This window comes from Lacerta agilis, chromosome 13 (assembly GCF_009819535.1).
Source record: "Lacerta agilis isolate rLacAgi1 chromosome 13, rLacAgi1.pri, whole genome shotgun sequence".
NCBI lineage: Eukaryota > Metazoa > Chordata > Lepidosauria > Squamata > Lacertidae > Lacerta > Lacerta agilis.
This window is the reverse complement of record NC_046324.1, coordinates 6,691,609-6,714,950: the sequence shown is the minus strand read 5'-3', so window position 1 is coordinate 6,714,950 and position 23,342 is coordinate 6,691,609. Positions and strand designations below refer to the sequence as shown.

General features: G+C 45.9%; 1 protein-coding gene across 2 annotated transcripts in view; it reads right to left on the bottom strand.

Moving 5' to 3' along the window:
- ALPK3 (alpha kinase 3) overlaps window positions 1-23,342 on the bottom strand; it is a 100,656-nt gene that overhangs the window by 32,647 nt on the left and 44,667 nt on the right. For both annotated transcript variants that reach the window (XM_033168071.1, XM_033168072.1), the window contains 2 exons: window positions 21,768-21,889; window positions 6,290-6,407 (listed from right to left, as the gene is read on the bottom strand). In XM_033168071.1, coding sequence (XP_033023962.1) covers window positions 6,290-6,407; window positions 21,768-21,889 — 240 coding nt within the window. The remainder of the gene's footprint in view (window positions 1-6,289; window positions 6,408-21,767; window positions 21,890-23,342) is intronic.

Below are 23,342 nucleotides of genomic sequence, written 5' to 3'. Positions count from 1 at the left end.
AAGCTGGGGGGTAAATATGGGAGGAACACTTTGAAAATGTTGTCTATAAGGATAAAGGGAAATTATTATTAGTTTGGAGATGGTATTTAACACCAGTCAGATTAAATCAAATAAACAAGGAATATTCGGTGTTATGTTGGAGGGGATGCCAGGAAACTGGCATTTATGTTCACATGGGGGCAAAGGGTGTTTAAGGAGATAACAGAAACCACTGGGTTAAACCGGACCGAAGGTCCAGAGGTAGCATTGTTATCAATTCACGATGCGGAGGTTCACAGGCTATGAAGGACTCGCTCACAAATTTATTGACAGCTGCACGAGTTATGACAGCCAGGAAGTGGAAGGGGCAAGGTGAATATCAAATGGAAGAGGTTTGTTTGGGATATAGCTATTAATGATAAATTAACAGGTGCTATTAAGGTTCCATGATCACTGCAGATGGTGACAGCAGTCACGAAATTAGAAGACGCCTGCTTCTTGGGAGAAAAGCAATGACAAACCTAGACAGCATCTTAAAAAGCAAAGACATCACCTTGCCGACAAAGGTCCGTATAGTTAAAGCTATGGTTTTCCCAGTAGTGATGTACGGAAGTGAAAGCTGGACCATAAAGAAGGCTGATCGCCGAAGAATTGATGCTTTTGAATTATGGTGCTGGAGGAGACTCTTGAGAGTCCCATGGACTGCAAGAAGATCAAACCTATCCATTCTCAAAGAAATCAGCCCTGAGTGCTCACTAGAAGGACAGATCCTGAAGTTGAGGCTCCAGTACTTTGGCCACCTCATGAGAAGAGAAGACTCCCTAGAAAAGACCCTGATGTTGGGAAAGATGGAGGGCACAAGGAGAAGGGGACGACAGAGGATGAGAGAGGCAGACTGCGAGAGGCAGTGAAGGATAGGTGTGCCTGGCGTGCTCTGGTCCATGGGGTCACGAAGAGTCGGACACGACTGAACGACTGAACAACAACAACAACAAATTAAGGTAAGATGGGGAATACGAATTTCTCCCCATCCTAACTTATAATGCAATCCCATATGCATCTGTTAATAAACAAGGCAAGTGTAATGTGCTCCCAGATAAATAGGCACAGGATTGTAGTCTTGGCTGCTATGCTAGTTACTGTTGTCAGAATTACATAAATAAACACATAACACTTTTCAATTTGAGGAGCGGGAGAGATGCTAGGTGCCCACTAATTACTCTTTTAAAAATGGAAAACAGCACCACACATGTCACATATTGAACTGATGTGCTAATGCATTTGAATGGGCACTTGCTAGATTACCTAAGGAAAGCTAATAAACTGCAGCTGGGCTGTAGATAAGCCATGAAACCCCTCCTTTGTGCAGTCTGTCCTCTTTGCACATTCTTGGACAGCAATAAGCATTGCACCCTGGATCGCGAGTGTGGATGTAGGGATTAAATCAATACTGAAGGAGCCAAGAGACATTTCCTTCTCAGTCAGCCCAGTTTAGGAGAATGCCCATACATAGATCTGTGGTAGACAGGGGTGGACAAATGTTTGTTCTCTCCATTTCTCATTTTTTAAAATCTTAAAATCCAGTTCTCCATGTTTTTGCAGGATTTTTTTTTAAATCCTCATGAAATTTCATCAGCATCTTAGTGGAAAGTTCTCCTAGAATATACATTTTTAAAAATACGGTTTTGACTAATACATGAATTTCTGCAAGCTGTTTCCCCCTATGATGTATTTGGGCAGCCTATTATCACTTAATGGCCCCTGTATCGGGAAGTTATTAATGTCAGATGTTTTATTGTATTTTTAATATTTTGTTGAAAGCCGCCCAGAGTGGGTGGGGAAACCCAGCCAGATGGGCGGGGTATAAATAAAATTTATTATTATTATTATTATTATTATTATTATTATTATTATTATGAAGGCTATTAGCTCACCAGGAAGCTAGCCTGGCTATTCCAGGAATTGAATCCATGCTGGATCTAGGAACTAGAAGGGGCTCAGGCATGCAGCCGACCCCCTCACCCAAACTCATAACAATACAGTGGTATCTTGGGTTACAGACGCTTCAGGTTACAGACTCCACTAACCCAGAAATAGTACCTCGGGTTAAGGACTTTGCTTCAGGAGGCCCCATTAGCTAAAGTGGTACCTCAGGTTAAGAACGGACCTCCAGAATGAATTAAGTTCTTAACTCGAGGTACCACTGTATGTGAAATGCTAGCATTCAACATCTTGCATCTCTAACACAGATGGTTGAGACGATTTGGTGTTAAACACCATCCAAAAATCATTTTGCGTGTTCAGGCAGAGTCCCCCAAACCCCAGGCAGCTCCTGAGCAGAATAATGGCACAAGACAACGTGCTATGGGATTAAAATTGGCCACAACTTTATTAAGATTCAGATGTAGGGAGACCTTGGCTCAGGCATTAAGCGTTTATCCTTCCCAGCCCCCCAGCCGGGGCTCTGGGTAACTTCAGGGTTATCCAGCATGTGAGGGGACTGGGCTAGCTCTGGATAACATATGTTCAAGCAGAGAGCCCACCCCCCGTTTGCCGCCGCTGGAGGGGGAGGGCAATGACAACCTCTGGGCCTATGGCCAATGCCTCCCCCCAAGACCCCTTTAACGGGAACCCTGGTATCGCTGCCGCAATGGGGGCATGGGGTCACCGCCCCACACCCCACGCCATTTAGGGAGATGACTAAAGGATTCCGCCCAAGGCCTGCAACCGCCAAAGTTGTGATGAATTGCTAGGGAAAGGCGAAACCTGCCAATGCAGGGAAATTCCTTTCCGGTGCCTGTGGAAAAGAGGTTAACCTGCAAAGTAAGTGTTAATTGAGGGAGTGGAGGGTGGGAGGAGCTCTGGAGCCGACTGCTGTTTCTCAGGTAAGCTACACCCTTGTGTGGGCTGGGTAGTCCCTCCCCTTACCTGGCCGATCCCTCTGACGACACCTTCCCAGTCAGGATTGGACGGCTGACTGGGTAGGCGGAAACCTCAGGTATCCAGCCAGGGAAGGCGCAGCCTGTCCGAACTGCCAGGTGCTGCTCTGGGATCAAAGGGGGCTGCGCGCGACCACGCAAAATGCGCACCCCATTTGATGTGGGGAATGGTCATTATACAAACTTTGCTTGAGGCCGACGACAGTCCCGTTTAACACTATCGTCCAAAGTACTGAGTCTGGGTGGGGAAGTACCGTCAGAGGAAAAACAGGAGCACTATGCAACTGGCAGTATGGAGTTTGCTGCACATGACACTCACAATGCTGGCTCCCACAGCATCATTAACATCATCTCAAATGACAGGACTGCTTCAGTGTGCAAACATGCGTGCCTACATTTTCCAAGTTACAAGAAAGGCGATCCCGACTAAACATCAGAAAGAACTTCCTGACAGTAAGAGCTGTTTGACAGAGGAAACGGTCTCCCTCGGGAGGTTGTGGACTCTCCTTCCTTGGAGGTTTTAAAACAGAGGTTGGATGGCCATCTGTCATTAATGCTTTAAATGAGATTCCTGCATTGCAGGGGGTTGGACTAGACGACCCTTGGGGGTGGGGTGTCCCTTCCAACCCTACGATTCTATCATCCTAGCAACAGAAAACAGATGCTTTAGTATTGGGGCGGGGGAGGGAAATAGTTTTTGTGCAAGGGACCATCCTTACTGAGGAAAAGGTATAATTCATTTTAAGCATTTCTACAGCATCCTTCAACAGGAAATCCCCAGGGCCATTTACATAAAAGAAGAATTACAAAACAAATTAGAACATTTGGGAGACACAGGTAAAGCAATCAGAACCATCATAAAGCAAAGGAAGTGAGCTGGGAAAAGAGAAAAGTGGCTGAAGTAATATTCTTATTTTTATTTAATTTATGAATCACTTGCAACAAATACATCATTTAAAAAAAACTTAAAATAGTTTTTGAAACAGTGCAAACAGAACAGACTGTACCATATGGGAAGGCTTCACCGATCAAACGCCCCTCGTTACCAAAAGAGCATTGTAGAACCAAAAAGGGGGCAGAAAAGGGCTATCCTAATGATCGGGGGTTCCTCTCATAGAGGGAAAGGCTGCAGCATAAAAACATAGGAGTGGCTCTGTTGGATCAGTCCAAAGGCCCATCTAGGCCAGGATCCTTTGCTCACAATGGCCAACCATGCCCATGGGAAGCTCAGAAGGAGGAACGCAATGGCACTCTCCGCACTGATGGCTCCCAATGGCTGATATTCAGAGGCACCCTGCCTCTGACTGTGGAGGGAGAACTTCGCCATCCTGCCTAGGATCCACGGGCAGCCTTATCCTCCAGGAGACTGCCTCACCCTCTTCTAAACCATCCAAGCTGGTGACCATCCCTAAAACATGAGGGCGGTTTTAATTTAGAGAAAAGGTGCCTTAGGAGTCATGGGGGAGACATGGCAGAAGCTTATATAATTGTCCTCTAAAAACACTAGAATAGAACTCAGAGTCATCCGAGGAAACTGACCGGCCGAAGATACGGCAGAGACAAAAGCGGTCACTTCTTCACAGGGAAGGCTGTGAATTTATAGAATTCGGCTGCAATAAGAGACGGTGACAGCTGACAGCTCAGTTCAGGAGGGGAGAACCCGTGGCCCTCCAAAGGTCACTGAGCTGCAACCCCCACCCGTCGCTGACCACTAGTCGTGCTGGCTGGGGCGGCTGGGAGTTGGGAGTCCAGCAACATTTGGAAGGCCACAGGTTCCCTACCCCGGCTCAAAAATCACACAGGGGACGTCTGCCAATGGCCACTAGCCACCATATCTTCAAATGCAGGGGTTGGAAAGGGGGATCCTGCCACTCAACACCATTTTCTGGGGAGCAATGGTGGGAGGTCACACACTTGCAAGCTTCCCAGAGGTATCTGGTGGAGCGCTGTGGAAAGCACAACACTCTGCGACAGCGCACTTCTTCCACACAAGTTTTCCCCTCCTACTGATATGTGAATGGGACAGGCACATGGCTGGTGCTATAATCTGGTTTGTTCCTCTGGGCCACCAACCAAACCTGGTTGAGAAAGGAAGGAGAGGACTATCGATGGCTAATAGTCGTTACGACTAGGCTCTGTCTCCATAGCTAGAAACAGCTGTGCTTCTGAACACCAGTTGCTGGAAAGCGCAGGAGGGGAGAGGGTTCGTGTGCTCAAATCCTGCTTGCAGGTTTCCCACACACAGGCATCTGGTTGGCCACTGTGAGAACAGGATGTTGGACTAGGTGGGCTATTGGGCTAATTCAGCAGGTCCAACTTAGGCTCTTATGTCTTCTGTGAAAAAGAAAAGGGAGTGTGCAGAAATGGCAAAACTGACCGGAAAAATAAGAAATCAAGATAACAAACTTTTTTTTATGAAAGAATGGAAATGGTTTATGGAATATTTACAAATAAACTTTAAACAGGTAAGAACATTGGCAGGATTCTTGTGGTAACCTGCAGTTTTAGAAGAGTAGATATTTAAAGTAGAAGAATAAATGAGCAAATTAAATTAATTTGGGTATGCAGAAAGGATTAAAAATAAATTTAAGGAAACGCAGAAAGAGGGGGAAGGAAGTCGAGTTATGAAATGTTAAAATGATTGTGAAATTATTGAAATGCATAAAACTGAAAATAATAATAACAATAATAATAATAAAGTATAAGTGACTGGACCTCTGAAGCATGGCTTTTATTCTGTGAACCGCTCTGAGACCCCCGGGTATAGGGCAGTATATAAATTCAAATTATGATGATGGTGGCAGTTCCATGGATCTGGGAATTTGTATCTCCTCATGCACATGATGCAAGAGCCCCTTTCCCCTTGAGTCCAGGAAGCGGTAGAGGCCTGAACAGATTGTATATTTCAGAAAGGCCAATGTTTCTCAACATTCAAACCAGCCACAGCTAGCTAACAGGTATCCCCAACATAAAGAGGAAAAGTTTTTGGAAGAAATTGAGGCTTAGGTGTGTATTTAGATTAAGGTTTAATTAGAAAAAAAGATAGTAATGTTAGACAATGATAGAAAAAGAATGTAAATTGGAGGATTATAAATAAGAATGTTTAAAATGATTTGGAAGACTGCTAAAGGTGTATTATAATGAAATCAGCAAAGAGGGATTAGAGGAAGTCATGAAACAAAGTGAGAAAGAATAAGAAAGTTGTTATATATGTTTTTAGAAATAAGATGTACTTTTCTTGTTATTGAAAATAAGTTTTAATTGTTTCAATATGTGAAAAATTAATAAAAAAATTATATGAAAAAACAGGTATCCCCAACACACATACACACAAATGCACCCCCCCCCACACACACACACATTTTCCTTACTTGTACAACTGCAGCGTGTGTCGGTTCCCATGACGAAAGATCTCGTACTTTGGCAAGCCACAATATCTGTCCATCTCTTCATCATCTTTGTACCAGGTCACTTCCGGTTGCGGGTAACCTGATAAGGACATGACACATTAGCAGGAATTGGGGCACGGGAGTCAAGGAGCGCATTACCCTGGGATGAACATCATTCCAAGTTGCATGGGGGAAAGCCCCACATCCTGCAACATACAGGTTGATGCCAGAAACTGCTCTGTTCTGCGTGGCTGTCCTGGTTGCAAAAGAGAGATGGATTAGAGCTGCAGAAATCTGGGAACATGGTCCAGTTTTTATAGGGCTGGGGCAAAGGAGCAGCAACAAGGGCTGCAAATGAGCACGACTAAAGGAAAAGTCTAGGATCCCCCAGTATTGCTTGAGGCTCAAGTGGCCCCAGAGGAACAGAGTGCCTTCCATCAGCTTTGGCTGGTGCTCCAGCTGTGCCCCAATCTGGGCAGGGATAACCTAATTTCTATGGTTGACACTCTGGTAACCTTTAAGTTAAATTACTGCAATGTGTTATATGTGGGCTGCCTTTGAGGATGGTTTGGGAACTGCAACAGGCCCAGAATTTGGCAGCCAGGTTGCTCAATGGGGCAAGAAGGTCTGAACACATTAACACATGATCCTGGCCGAGAACTGGCTGCCAATTAGTTTCTGGGCCCAATTCCAAGTGTTGGTTTTGACCTATGAAGTTTTAAGTAATATTATTATTATTATTATTTATTTGTACCCTGCCCATCTGGCTGGGTCTCTCCAGCCACTCTGGGCGGCTTCCAACAGATATTAAGAATAGATTAAAACAGTCATTAAAAACTTCCCTAAACAGGGCTGCCTTCAGGTGTCTTCTAAAAGTTGTGTAATTCTTTATCTCCTTGACATCTGATGGGAGGGTGTTCCACAGGGTGGGCGCCACTACCGAAAAGGCCCTCTGCCTGGTTCCCTGTAACCTCACTTCTCGCATGGAGGGAACCACCAAAAGACCCTCAGCGCTGGACCTCAGTGTCTGGGCCGAGGCCGTTTAGGGCTTTAAATGTCAATACCAACACTTTAAATTGTGCTTGGAAACGTACTGTGGCTCAGGACCCTAATATCTCAAGGACCACTTTTCCCATATGAACTGACCTGGACCCTGAGATTGCTGTCCGGGGTCTTGTATATTGTGACTCCTCCATCTGAGTTGCAGAGGCTAGCAACATAAGAATGTGTATTTTCTGCAGTGGCTCCCCATTTGTGGAATGCTTCCCCCCAGAGAGGCTTGAAAGTCCTCAGCATTACCTATCTTTAGGCACCTGATTAAAACTTTTCTTATCCGCAAAGCCTTTGGCTTTTAATTATCTGTAGTCTTTTTCAGGGAGTGGATATTTTAATCCTTCCTTTTGAAAAATATGTCTGTTTAAAAAACTTTTATGTTTTATTTTATGCTGGTTTTAATGAATGATTTATTTATTGTTGTAAGTCCCTTTGATTTCTTCTGTAAAATTGGGCGACTAATAAGCTAAACAAACAAACAGCAACAATAATAAAAATGTAATGGCCCCTGTCCCACCACCCCAAAGTTACAATTCTCAGAGTGGTTTAATAATAGCTTTTCCCACGGAACTCTGGAAATTGTAGCTCTCTGGGAATAGGGGTCTCATAACAACTCTCAGTATCCTTAGCAAACTACAGTTCCCATAATGCTTTGGGAGAAGCCATGACTGTTTAAAGCGGTGTGATATTGCTTTGCATGCATCATGTAGATGAGGCCCAAAATCCAGAGATTTGGGGGAGACAACAGAGGAAGGGGAAGGATATAAAGGCAGGAGTAAAACAAGGAAATAATATTCCTGACCGTCCAGATGCAAAAGGAGGGTAGGTTGACCCAGCCTCACAAACGTTGCATCAAATGTCCAGATTGCAACTGAACCACATGCTAAAATTTCTCCCAAAAGCAGGTTAAATTGGGACATGGCAAGTAGCAATCTAGACATATAAAAACAAAACAAAAAAACAAACTACCCTCTGAAACCTGATTCATCGGGATTCCAACATGACCTGCCAAAGTCAACCTGTGCTTAAATTAATTGCATGTTAAGGTGACGAGGAAATCCCTATGCTGCTAAATCGTATGGGAAGTTTTTCACCACTTGGGAGTTTTTCAGCCGTTGGAACAAACAACCGTTCGTAAGCATGACTTTGGAAGAGTGTAGTGCAGATCAGGTGATCTTTTCTTGTCACATCTGACATAGATGGGAGATGAGAACATCCCCGCTGTTCTAGGAAGTGAGCCTGCTTTGGGGGGTGGAAACCTAAGGTTAAAAAACAGACACTTAGCAGAGGACCAGAAGCTCCATGGAGAACCAAGCATCACAGTCTGTAAACTGAACCCAAAGTTTCCATTGGACAGAAGCAACAGCAGTTGCATCACAGCCTGCTTGTGCCCTCCAAATGCCATTGGATGACAGATGCCATCTGCCTTTTTAGTACAATGACATCATGATAACATGTGTGACTGGCTGCTTCTGAGCCAAACAGGCTATATTCTTGCTAGGATCAGCTATGGGCATACGGAACTAAGATGGGCCAGAGGGGAAGGGAAGGAATCGCTCGTCTCTAAAGTTGCCAACCCCTCCGGGGAGAGTTAAAGTTGCCTGCTTGCCTTACAAAATAGCTTCCTCTGGGTCCAATCCTCCCTGCACCGGCAAGTAGAGAGGGCACAGAGAGACGGCTCCTGCAGTGTAGCTTTTCCACCCATAGCCCCTCATGGAGCAGGGGTTGGAGAACCTGTGACCTTCCGGACAATGGAGGCTGATCCATGAGGGCAAATGGGGCAGTGATCCACCAACCTCAGTCTGCCCTCACAGGTCTACCTCCATATTTGCATCCAGTCTAGGGGGAATGCTTTGATGGTATTTCCGGCTTGGCAGGGGGTTGGACTGGATGGCCCTTGTGGTCTCTTCCAACTCTATGATTCTATGATTCCTGCTTAGGCACTAGATGGGACAACTCACTGCTCACCGCCACCCACTGATTGAACCCTCTTCAACTCACCCATGGCTGGCCCTCACCTAAATTCCCGGGACACACAGCTACTAGAAGATCTTACCCTTTGTATCGTCAGCATGGAACTCACTAGGGGCAAAACTAGAACAGATTGGCTTTGTTTGTCCTTGGCTCTGGACCCCAGCTTCTGCCAGGTTCTCTCTGCCTAGTCCCAATGGGCACCATCCACCACAGATTCTAGACAGTGTTGGTGCTCCAATACCCATCAGAACCCAGCATAGCCAATGTTCAGAGATGATGGAGCTGTATCCCAGCAACACAGGTCCCCCCACTCCTTCCTTACAGCCTAAATGGCCCCGGGGGAACTGAGAGGACATTTGGGATCGGTGCGTGGCACACAATGCTAGACACGCCTTTGACTCAGAGGAGTCAAGGCTCATATTTCCCAACTTGCAAACACAAGACTCGGGAGCTGATGATGCTTGCCTCAAATGTGCAACGAGCATCACACTCCTGATTCCCCACGGAGCCCCCATCCCACAAAAAAACCCTCATCTTGCCAGCCAGCCATATTTGCCCACCTCCGCCCCCCCCCCCCCCGGGACAATCCTAGCCTCCTAGCAAACAGGGAGGGAGGGAGGGAAGTACGGCAAACAATCGCTGGGAAATGTAGTTTCCCCAAGGACTACCACAATTTAAGGGACCGAGCAAGTGAGTGTTGGCTTCGGAAATCGGTTTGGCTTGGCTCAGAAATCATTTGAGCTATTTCGTGATGTTTGAGGAAATAGTTCGGCTTATCCTGAGCTGAGCCAAAGTCAGCAAAGAGGGGAGCTTGCCTGTAGCTCATTCTCAAAAGGCAGCGTTTCTGCACCAAGCAATCCGCAGGCAACTGCAGCCTTCTCCTGCCTCTGGATTCGAGAAAAGCTCAGGCTGCATGAATCCACCCAAGGAAAGCAGCTCAATCCCAGACAGTTTCATCCTTAAGTGGCTCTTGAATAGTGCCCGTTCTGGGAACCGTACATAAGCCTGGATCATATTCTTGCAAAGCACATTCAGCATCCCCTCTAAGCTTCAGGGATGTTTGCACAGTGATAATTACAGCTTTAAACCTGAGGCATGAACATAAGACTCGTTTCCTAAACCCATTCCTATTGATTTACACACTGTTTGCACTGTGGAGGCAAAGCGTCCAGGGAGCAGCTTGGTTTTCTGCTGTGCTTCCCTGGTTATCTCTGGTCCACAAGAGGGAGGATTAAGCTCCTGCCAGAACACAAACACACAAACCGCTGAAATAGGAGTCAAACTTACAAGATACTGAATGGCTATAGGAAACCAATTTGGAACAGTTCTGCAGCGACTTGTCCAGAGGGCCTTAAGGTGGTAATCAAGCAGACTAAGGATCTCCAAGGTGACTCACTGGCTCTAAACTCTGACTTAGGGACTGTGGAAAAACAAGAGGACCAGAGCCTCTGGTCGCCTCTTGCTCCAAGCAGGTGCGCTTGGGGAATATGAGAGCTGAGCTTTGTAAATAGGAATGCAGCTCTGCGGACCTACACACACTATGCAAATACACAGGTGTATCCGACTGCCGTTCTTTATTTCACACGGCCTTTCTCTTAACCACAGAATCCCAGAGCCTGGATTTGCAGGACAGGATTCGGAGGCAACCAAACAGCCAACAATGGCTCCTCCGCCAGAGCCAGTTTTCACAGGAGATAGGGAGGCCAGATGCCAAGGAAAATAAGGCTCCTGTGCCCTTTTAAAGCCGTGCGAAAGAATTTCAGGGGTGTAGATTTACCTGCTGAAATTCCCGCATCTCTACAGCATTATATATATAGAAAGAGGCACAAGCCCCTGTCCTCTTTCCACATCTGGTTATGCAGTTATTGGGACATGGACTGGAAAGACCCAAGTTCAAGTCTCCCTTCAGCCATAAACCACACTGGGTGATCTTGAGCCACCATTGCTTCTCAACCTGGTCTACCTTGCAGGATTGTTGTGAGGATAAAGTGAAGACATCCACCCACCCCAACGTGCATAGGCAGGGCAGGATAAAAGCAAGAGCACACATGTGCAAACAGGGGACGGTCAAAACCTTGCCTGTTTTTCCTCTCCGGAGGTGCCTACCTCTCTCCACCCAGTTTCCAAAACCAGCCTCTCTCTCGCAACTGTCCTTCCAATTCGCCACAACCAAGGTGACCTCCAGTGTCCCTCATTCCATCCTCTCCCTTCCCCTGCTTAGGTCTCGGCACTTGGGCGAAGTTCAAAAAGTTATCTCAGCTCACAGGCACACACCGCCTTGCAGAGAGGCTACGGCAGGGCTGCCTGGGGGGGGGGGGAGAAGTCCCCTCACACAGAGAGGAATGCGCAAAAGAGCCCCACAAAGAGAGCAGGGCTCTCTAGCCAGATTTGGAGCCATCCTCTGCACTGCAATGAGTCCAACTAGCCAGGATGGAAGCGGTTCTGCTGCAGGAATGGCTTTTAAAAAATGCAATAGCAGCTCTTTTCCTAACTTTAATCCCCTCCTTCGAGGTTCCAGACCAAAATCCTTCACCAAGCTTTCCTGGAGGTGCCAGGGATTGAATCTGGAACCTTCTTTCCTTTGGGGAGTTATAGAGACAGAACTATCCAAACTGTATAAAAAATTATTCACGTATGCGGCTACAGCGGAAAGAATGTTACTTGCCCCAAAATGGAAAGAAGAAGAACTCCCAGCGAAAGAAGAATGGATACAAAAAACTTATGGAATATGCAGAAATGGTGAAACTTACTGGAACAATAAGAAATCAAGATGACAAACTTTTTTATATAAAAGAATGTAAACAGATAAGAACGTTGGCAGGATTATTGTAATAACCTGCAGTTTTATATGAGCATATATTTAAAGTGGATGAATAAATGAGTAAATTAATTTGGATATTTAGCAAATAAAACTAAAAATAAATTTAAGGAACCGCAGAAAGAGGGGGGAGGAAGTCAAATTTTGAAATGTTAAAATGATGGAAATGTATAAAATTGAAAATCATCAATCAATCATTCTAGGACCTTCTGCCCGCCAAGCAGATGCTCTACCCTTCTCCAATTAAATCAGAAAGAGATCTTTGCCAACTACTCTAAGTGCCGTGGCAACAGGTCCATTTCCACGTCACATCGCCCATTAAAACCATCCTTTCCAAGGTGCCCTGGGAGGCTTGCCTTGCCCCTACAGAGATCTCTGACTGGTCCACCCGGACCCTGTGGCTACAGAATGCAGCAAAGAGGCCCAAGTGAAGCGAAGGGCCAGCCGGTTTGCCATCGCTCCCCCTTCAGCAGTTCTTCTGGCCAAGAATCACAGGAGTGACGTGGTCAGAGGGAGCCGTAACAGGAGCTGCCTCTCTCCCACCCTGCTGTCCCCACCCCCACCCCCGCAGCATGTTGAAGATCTGCCCAAGAACTTGGTTAGGCCGTTTCCCTCCAGGGACTCTGATTACATCTCTCAGACACATCCCCAGTGGTCACAGGTGCTGCTGGGGGCAGATGGGATTCTCTATAACTGAGGATATCATGCACAGATGAGGCTGCCAGGTTTGGCGTGGGGGGGAGGGGAGAAACCATGCGCACACTTTGCATACACCATGGAGGGACTCCCACTGTACGCAACATGGACACACCATGCATTTAAAGAACATTTAAAGCCCTCTCCTGCCCAGGAACTGCAAGTTGCGAAGGGTGCTGCAAATTGCAGCTCTGTGAAAGGTAAAACTACAGCTCCCAGAACTCTTGGGGGCAAGTTTTGAATATGTGGCATGTACACAGCCAAAGGCCACCCTCCCCCCTCCACAGGTCCTTGTGCATGCATGATTATTTGTGCTCACGATGGTGCTGGGGTGGGTTATACGTGACCCCACTTTCAACACTGTTCGCACCTGCAAAAGCTTTGGGGCAGGCATATCGCTTTGTTTCCCACCAGTGCAGACAGTCCAGTAGAAATCTACCCACAAGTACTATTGTTGCACTCTTAATAAACCAACCACCTAGAGGAGCCCAGAAACCTGAGAAATTCATCTGCCCCCTGAGCCTTAAACTGCTCAGGACCTGAAGGAACGCCTCTCTCCATATGAACCTACCCAGACCCTGAGATCATCTTCTGAGGCCCTCCTCCGTGTGCCTCCTCCTTGAGAGCTCCAGAGGGTGGCAACACAAGAATGGGGCCTTCTCCGCAGTGGCTCCCTGTCTGTGGAATGCTCTCCCCAGGGAAGTTCGCCTGGGGCCTTCATTACACACCTTTAGGTGCCAGGCAAAACCGTTCCTTTTCAACAAGGCCTTTGGTTGCTCTGTTTGACATCCCATACCCTTTTAAAATGTGACTCTTTTCTGGGGTGGTAGTATTGGGTTGGTGTTTTTATTCAGATTATATATGTTGTGATCTTTTCTGTGAACCGCCCTGAGACTTCTGGGTATAGGGCGATAATAATATTTCCAACCTGCAGGCAGCAAATGTCACAGGTGATATAGCTCAAACAGCACCATCCATGCACAAGAGCAAAGTATCAACCAGCTTGGGGGAAAAAACCAAGGTTAGCAGAAGTAGAGAAATGTTTAGGGGGGAAACCTTGATAGGAGAGGGAGAACCCAGCAATAGCCCCATGCTCAGCAGCTACTGAATTTTGACTTGTGCAGGGGCAGAAATCCATAAGAAGAACTTATGAAGCTGCCTTGTACTGAGCCGGACCATTGGTTCCAACAAGCTTAGTGCTGCTTACACTGGCTGGCAGCAGCTCTCAAACGTTTTGAGCCGGGGTCTCTCCCAGTCCTACCCAGAGATGGTGGGGATTGAACCTGGGAGCTTCTGCATGCAAAGGCGATTCTCTAACACTGAGAATCTATGGCCTTTCCCAGGAGGGAAGCAAAACAGTTGCTTTTGAAGTAAAAATTTTGTGGGATATGAAACACAAGAGCAGTCAAGTACAACATCCCTAGAGTGGACATAAAAGGGGATGTCTGGACCAGCCGGTCGGAACTTCCTGTTTCTCCTAGGTTGGGATAGACGTCCTCTGCACGTGACTACAGGTGGCCGTGACCTCACCTGCCCAGGTAACAAAAGAGCAGGACTGGTCAGTCATCTCTCTCTCTCTGACCACATTCATTGAAGAAGCAACATCTGCTTAGCCTAAGAGAGGACAAAAGGGGGTCTCCTTATGGGATAGTTTCCAGGTGTATATTACTTTTGTAACTTAAAGTCTGCCTTCTGGGATCCAACTGTGAACAGAAAGTGTGAGTAAACTCTTTTTAATACTTTTATAGAAGACTGTGTCGTGTCTATCTTTTATGAGGGACTAAAGGGGAAATTACCAAAAGGAAAACTTATTTTAGAGGCTTTAGCGAGCCTGAGCAAACGCATCCACTGTGCAAGTTTAAAAAGGGGGATTTTGCTCTGCTAAATTGTAGAACTTGTTGGAAAGGATATAATCAAACAATATATCCTCTCCTGCATCCCTGAACATTCCCACAATTTTAGCCATTGCAGCTGCAGGAAAGAGTCTGGAAACATGTTGGCCATTTCTGCTTAGAGAACAGAGGACATCCAGGTTGAGGATTTGGTGGCCCCAAGAGTCTTCGCCCCCGCTCTCAGCCCAGTAACCCACACAATCCAAGAAGGGTAGCCAATGTGGTGTCCTCCAGAGATCGCTCGACTCCAACTCCCATCAGCACAGCCAGTGGTCAGTGATGGTCAGCCCGACCCAGGCTCTTCTGGGAGGAAGGTTGTGGTGTTAATTTAATAAACTCAAAATTAATTAATCTCAGGAGTGCACTCCAACAACATCTGGAGAAGACCATGCCCATGAGATACAGATGTTTCTTAATTTTTATCTGGCTGTTTTTTTTGGGGGGGGGGGAGCCAGATTCCTTGCAGAGAGGAAAGTGCCCTTTTTTTCAAACAGGCCAAAACCTGCAAATGACATGCAATCTCATCTCACTCAAGGAGTTTATCACACTTCACGACAATAAATTATGGTGGGGGAGTTGGACTGGAATTTAATTTCGTGTGCTTCTCCTTTGCAAATTGAGGCTAGGGAGGTGTGATTTGCAGCAAAAAGCTAAAAAAAAAAGTGTCAAGAGAGGAGGAGGAGGCCACTTAACTCTTTCCTAGATGGCTAATTTCCCCCTCAAATCCCCCACCCTTCTGAATACACATTCAGTTTCAGGGGGTCCAGGTCCATGTTTACTTGCAAACATGGGTTTAGAGCCCAGTGAAGGAGACAATTACCCGCTTATATTTATTTACAAATTTCTGCCTCACCATTGTACTATGAACAGCCCTCACAACAACAACAAAAATATTATAAAAATCAAAAGACCAAGCCATGCATTGAAAGGACTGGAGAAAATTCATCAACATTTTACTGCAAATGTGTTCTAAAAAACACACATTTGTGTGCGCAATTTTGTCTGTTATACATACGTTGCAAATCAATTTCCTCTAATACACCCTAGGGCTGAGCGATATATTGTCCAAAACAGGTTTGAAATCCATATTTTTATATCAGTTTCATAATTTTTGACCTGGCGATATATTGCAAATCAGTGTGTGTGTGTGTGTGTGTGTGTGTGCTGTGCAAAGATCACAATGTGGGGAAAAACCGTGAAGCTCCATCCTTATTTCAGGCGTTGTGATATATCTGTATATCAAAATATTTAGCTGGTGATATATCGTGATGTTGAAAGCCAGATATTGCCCAGCCCTAATGCAGGTGGCGCTGTGGTCTAAACCACTGAGCCTCTTGGGCTTGCCGATCGAAAGGTCGGTGGTTCAAATCCCCATGACAGGGTGAGATCCCGTTGCTCAGTCCCTGCTCCTGCCAACCTAGCAGTTCAAAAGCATGTCAAAGTGCAAGTAGATAAATAGGTACCACTCCAGCAGGAAGGTAAACGGCGTTTCCGTGAGCTGCTCTGTTTCGCCAGAAGCGGCTTAGTCATGCTGGCCACATGACCCAGAAAAAACTTTTCTGCGGACAAACATCGGCTCCCTCGGCTAGTAACGACAGATGAGTGCCACAACCCCAGAGTCGTTTGCAACTGGATTTACCTTTTAATACACTCCTTTTGCAAATAATAAATCTTTGCTGCTGATTCTTTTGCACATTTTACCCTAATATACACTTTTTGTACACATTAACGGAGAACTGCATTGCGAAAAATATGGAGAAGCACAAATTATAGAAGATGGCTGCGTTTCAGTTCCTGTACTGTTTCAGAAAGTGCAAGCTAGGGAGATTTGCCTTTAAATGCAAACAATTGAATCTCTCTTCATGCTAGCTCTGGGCTGAGGAATATGACTCCAGGTGAGTTTGAGGTGTGTCAGTGGTTTGGTCCCATTCACACAGCCACTAGCGGCTGATTCCTTGGAAGGTACACAGGGTGAAATGAGAATCAGCAATTTCATATCCCTCGGGAAGCCTCTCCTATGACAGTGACTGCAGAAAGATGATGGCAATTCTCTATAATCCCACAACATGCCAAGTGTTACTGAACCCACCAACATATATTGGGTAACATTTTTTTAATTTATTGAAGGCATTTGTGTGCTGCTAAATGAGCACACCCAGCCCTAAAATGGAGGCAGCTGGGAGGAAGGATAATAGAACTGTAATGTTGGAAGGGACCTTAGTGGTCATCTAGTCCAACCCCCTGTAATGCAGGGATCATTTTGCTCAACATGATGCTTTACTATGTTTTTATATGTGCTGTAAGCTGCCCAGAGTGGCTGGAGAAACCCAGCCAGATGGGTGGAGTATAATAATAATAATAATAATAATAATAATAATAATAATAATAGACATGGGGGTTGAACCCACAACCCTGAAATTAAGCATGTTCTCTACTGTTTGAGAAAGGAGAAATATTATATCAGCCTTGCCCAACCTGGTATGCTCTATAAGTTTGGAACTCCAGCTCCCATCAGTCCCAGCCAGCATGGCCAATGGTCAGGGATAAAGAGTCAGATCCCAACAACATCTGGAGGTCACAAGGCTGGGGATGAGTGGATTATTCACTCATAATCCCATTAGGTGCAGTCACAAACGTCTCTGGGGTTGCGGCGCTCATCTCTCGTTACTGGCCGAGGGAGCCGGTGTACAGCTTCTGGGTCATGTGGCCAGCACGACCAAGCCGCTTCTGGCGAACCAGAGCAGCGCACAGAAACGCCGTTTACCTTCCCGCCGGAGTGGTACCTATTTATCTACTTGCACTTTGACGTGCTTTCGAACTGCTAGGTTCACAGGAGCTGGAACTGAGCAACGGGAGCTCACCCCGTCGCAGGGATTCGGACAACCGACCTTCTGATCGGCAAGCCCTAGGCTCTGCAGTTTAGACCACAGCGCCATCCGTGTCCCATCGATTTTGTATTTGTCTGCATAAACATCAGCAGGCTTGCCTGTCTTCCCACCCCTCTTTGGCTGTGTGGAGGAAGGCGATTCACTCTCCTTTGTCAGTGGTTTTAATGCAGATGCTGAGCAGTCACTTACTAGAGATGCTGTAGCAGCAGATCTGCCTCCACACGGGTGGACTAGTTGCCCTTTGAAGTCCCTGAAAGCTCCAGGATCTTACACAAAAGATGCTAGTCATCATCACAGATACAATTGTGCCCTTGCCTAACCTCCCTCTCGCTGAGCAGAGATAATTTATTCCTGTCACTTCAGAGGAAGATACAGGCTGTCACTGAACTCTTAGGAGCAGTGAACAAGCACGCTAGCCTCCCAAAAAGGAAGGAAATGCTTTTTTTTAAACGGAAGGGGTGGGGATACTGTAAATTGTCTGAATATATGGGGAAAGCCAGACATGCATCCAGGAGGTGCTATTTATACTTTGCTTTGGGGACAGCAGAGAGATCCAGACAGTAGCCGTTGGTCAAGGAATGAAAGCAACAGAAAGAGAGAGAGAGAGATTCCTGGAGCAGAAAGGGCATTTGAAGCCCACCAGGAGGCCAAGGGGAGAGAGGCGCAGATGACATCACCCTGGGTGCAAAGGGTACACCAGGAACATCCAAGTCCACAGTTGGTGTGCAGTAAAATCAAATTATAGACCGGCCGAAATAAAATGCAATGAAGTGTCAAGGAAATCTAGGTGCTGAGTAAGTGGTGCGCAAATCTATTTCACTACTAGCTGACCCGGCCACGTGTTGCTGTGGGTGAGTTAGTGAAATTGGGAAGTAGAAAAGAGAAATCATATGTCTTTTTTTTTTTTTTAAACAGAATTTATTAACATTTTCATAATATAACATAAACCCAACCCCACACCTACAAATAGAAAAACAACTACAAATACACATAAAGTCAGGATTCTTCTTCTTACTTGTAACCTTACAAAAAAAAATTTCTAGTTCTGAATCTTGACGTTTGACTTCCCCCGCCTTTTCACCTTCGGTTTTAATTCAATATACTATTTCCTTAACAACTTTTCTCTATAAAAAAAATTTAACTTTACTTAAAAAAAGAAAACATACTTATCTCCAACTTTGCATTATACCTTAAATCTTAACCAAATATTCTTATAGCTAAACTTATTTCTTCTGTCCTTTATCATGCTGCTTTTGACTTAAAATTCAATATCTCCTTACTTATTTAAAATAAACTTATCATTAACCGACTTCACACTCCGACTTCGGATACCATGGCAGACCATTTAGATTATACATTTAGTTCTTCAACCCACTCCTCCTCTGTCCATTGTCTTTTCCTGTCTTTCTCCAGCGCCAAATCTCCCATTGTCTTGCTCCAAGTGTCCACAGGTCCAGGCTGCATCCACAGCAAACCCCGCATCGAGCCTCAAGGCGTTCCTCATCTGCGTTCTGGGCTCCTCCGTTTCTTTTGCTTCTTCTTCTTGTAAAAATTCTAATTCCATGTCCCTCGCCCCCGAGCTGCCACCTCGGGGTCTGGATGTTGTAAGTTTTCCCATTTCCCGTTGCTTTTCCCGGTTTTGCCCAGCCATCTCAGACCATCTTTCAAACGCCTCTCCCAGCTCTTTGCCAAGGCATGATTCCATTGTATAGAACTTTTGAAAAGCCTCCTCTGTGGAAAGTAGATCTTTTTTATAAATGATTCCACTCAAGACTTGTAGTTTCCGATCAAGCAATTCCATCTGTAAAATAGTGAGCTTTTCCTCATCCTTTAAATATGAGTTCGATACCAGTGTGAGCGCGAAGTCCAGCATTTTGAGAGAGAGGGTGAGTGTCAGATTTCAGTTCCTGTCTCTTCCTTCCTTTGTTTCAAATTTTTCCTACGACACTCCAAGTCGCCGCCATTTCTCCGAGGCAGGAGTATAAAGACCAAAACTTCAAACGGAGATATTTTCCCCCCAGTTAACCCCCAAAGGGAGGTCTCAACAGACTCAGTTTTCAAATTCCAAATACTTTCTAATGATTGTTGTGGCAGCAGTCACTTAAAGAGTTAATTTCTTTCAGCAGCCGAAGGGAGGGAGGCGGGCTGCCTTTCTTCTTCCCCCAGAGCATTCCAGGAATACAAAGAGTCAATCAATTACTCACAGCCTCCGGGTTCTTATCAGCTCCTTAATGACAGGTAGAACTTAGACGCTCATCACAGGCTTTGCCGCCGCAATTTCATCCCGGTTGGGGCTTCTCCCCTATGGCCCGGCTCCGTAGTCCCTTCACCCCCACTCCCCCTAACAGGGGGTGCGGGGGAAGGGTTCGGAGCCACAACGGGCACAGCCGGGGAGCCCAGGGCACGGGACGCTCTTCCCGCACCCCAAACGGAGCCCTGCTATGCGGTTGCAGGGCTCCTGACCCCCGGGATGAACTGGGTGCTTCGCAGCCGAAGCGACCCACGACCACCCATAATGGCGTCGCAAGCGGAAGTCGAGAAATCATATGTCTTAACATAGGTTTATGCGTTGAAGTTGAGGTTTTGTCGTTTTTGTTTGTTATTATTTTTGTGGATATATCTGTTGATTGGTAGTAGGACGTCTTGAGAACTTTTTTTTTTTTTTTAATTCTTTGTATGTGATGGTTTGTTGTTGTTGATGTGTACTGGATGTCAGTATATTTGTTTGTCCAATCTCCGGTTGTTACGTGTGAAAGGTGTGATTCGTTTACTATGTAACTTTGCAGAAACAGTTCTATATGGAAATGGAATGTTGTGTGGAAATGGTGAAGAAAGGAAAGGGAAGTTGATGTTTCACAAAGTTGTGGAATCTTATAGGACTTGAAGTCTTTTTTTGTGGACCGCCTGGGCTTGTAGCTGGCGGGGGCGGCCCTGCAAATGTGGGACGGGAAGTTTCCAACTGTCCTGGCTCTGTAGCCGTCAGAGGCGGGGTCGAAAACTGCGAAGCAGAGGAATTACCGTTCCTACCTGTGATAGATGTCATATTATTGGAATCTAATGATCCAAGATCCTCCCCATATGCCCCAGGTATGTTGTGTCCAAATTTGGAGGGAATTGGTTAAGCAGTTACAGAGAAAGGCGAAAACAAACAACATGCAGCTTGAATGATTTTATATACTGGTATATAGATTTGGGGAAAAATTATACCATTTGCAAAAGTGTGATTTTAAAAGGGTTTGGCATTGTTCTTTGAAACTAGAGAGGTTCCTCTCAAAGACCACCCTTCCCTACAATCCCTATTTTTGGCTGAGACGTAGTCAGAACCTGAATCCAGGTTGGACAATTATAGTTGATTGGGAGGCCTTATGAACAAAAGATCATTGGTCATTCCAATTGGTGCATGCCCCGTAATTTCCTGCTAAAGCCTTGTAACTTTTTTATGCTGCAAACGTTCTGGTTTATTCAGTGCTAATTTCAGATCTGACACAATGCACAAATGGGGCAGACACACGAACACGTCTGCCACCATCATGTCTAGCTGAACCCTGAGAAAGTTAGAGAGAAAGAGTGCTGAATTTGGCAGCCAGGTTGTTCACCAGGGCAAGAAGGTTTGAGCAAATAATGCCAATCCTGGCCCAACTGCAGGGTATGCCAATAAGTTTCCAGGCCCAGTTCAAAGTAATGGTTTTGACCTATATAACCTTAAAGGGCTCAGGACCGCAATGCCTGAAGGACTCTCTCTCTCTCTCTCTCTCCATATGAACCTATCCAGACCCTGAGATCATCCTCTGAGGCTCGCCATTTGGGGAATGTTCCCCCCAGGAAGACTCACCTGGCACCTTCATTGTACACCTTTAGGCGCCAGGTGAAAAACGTTCCTCTACAGCCAGGCCTGTGGCTGATTGACATCCGATGCCCTTTTAAATGTGTTATGGAAGCTGAGATTATTGGTTTGTTCTTGTTCATAATTTTACTATGTATTTTGTGGTTTTCATATTGTCATTTTATATCATGGACCGCTCTGAGGTCTACGGCTGAAGGGTAGCATACAAATTTAATTAAACAACCACCACCACCATTGCACTTTATGTGAATCCCTGCATCTTGCTGCTGGACAAGAAGCAAACAGTCCCCCTTACCTGTCACAATGCAGGTGAACTTGGCATCTGCATCCTCGGAGACGGCGTGCGACTTGAGAGTGGTTTCGAAAAGGGGCTGGGTTTCCTCGGTCAGCTGAGCGATGATGGCACAGAAGGTGCTCCTAGAAGCAATGCAAGGAACAATATCAGAACATGGTCGAGGTACATGGCGAAGAAGAGCGAAGGCATCCTGTGCCCTTGTCCCTCCTCCTCCTCCTCCCTGCTCACAAAGATCTACCTTGAGAAGCAGCCTCACATCCCCGCTCGACTCCCATTGCAGAGAAACTGCTGGGCGAGTTAAAAGGGGCATGGCTTTGGGAAAACTGATCATGAAACTGCTCCCGTTGGTTATCAAACAATGATTGGGTCGCATCAAACTAAGGTTACACGCCATACATTTAAAGCACATTTAAAGCATATCCCTCAGCCAAAAGAAAGAAAGAAAAAGCAGCCTGGGTTCTAGTTTATCCCACGCGGAGCTACAATTCTAAGAACCCTGAACAAACTACAGTTCCCAGGATTCTTGGGAAGGTTATGTGTGCTTTAAATATATGTTACACATGCAGCCCAAGTCCAACCATTGGTCGTGTATGCACCATACACTTGAAGCACATCGTTTCCCCCTTGCAAAGAATCCTGGGAATTGTAGTCCTGTGAGAGGCAAACTACCATTCCCATGATTCCGTGGGAGAACTGATGTGCTTCAAATATACGGTGTGTGTGTGGGACCCCACACTTTTAGTTTCAGTCGAAAGGTCTTAGTGATGTCCATCCATTTAAACAGGTCTACTCTGATGAGGCGTAACCCTAACCCATTGGAATTCTAGCATGGGGACTCATCCATGTTACCAACATGGGCCAGAGTTCTGCTGTTGCCTCTCTTTGCAACTTCCATCTCTGGGGGGAAAGGTTGGAGGGCTAGACTGAACCACAGTGTTTTATATTCAGACATGCCCTGGCGGCCACCTTATCAAATCTGTGCACACATATCCAAACCCATGCCTCTGATTTTACACCCAAAATACTTTTGATCCTGGACCTGTTCGTGGGTCTCGAAGGATCAAGAGGACATGCGACTGTTTCTGCACCAACATATTAGACAACACACGTCATGTGGACGCGTCCCTGAATTAACTCAGAGGTATGTCCACATGGTTGACAAAGACCTGTGGATGCACTTCAAGCCATCAAACCAGGTCCCATCTGTGAATTCTTCTCCTGTCTATTGAAAAGAGACATGCAGCAGTGCAATCCTAGACATATTTATTCAGAGAAGTCAATCTAATGCAGTGCTTCTCAAACTTGGGTCCCCCGCTGTGGTTGGACTACAGATCCCAATGTCTCTGACCACTGGTCCTGCTAGCTGGGGATGATAGGACTTGTAGTCCAACCACAGCTGGGGATCCAAGTTTGAGGAACAGTGGTCTAAGGGATTTCTGCACACCTGACTCCAACTGGTAAGTGTACAGTGAATTGGGGGTGAGGTCCTCCCCCAAAGCAAATACCAGAATTAGAGGTGGTGTTTTCCTTGGGAGCATGCATAGAAGAGAAAAGGTTAACCCTCTCCCCAGCCCC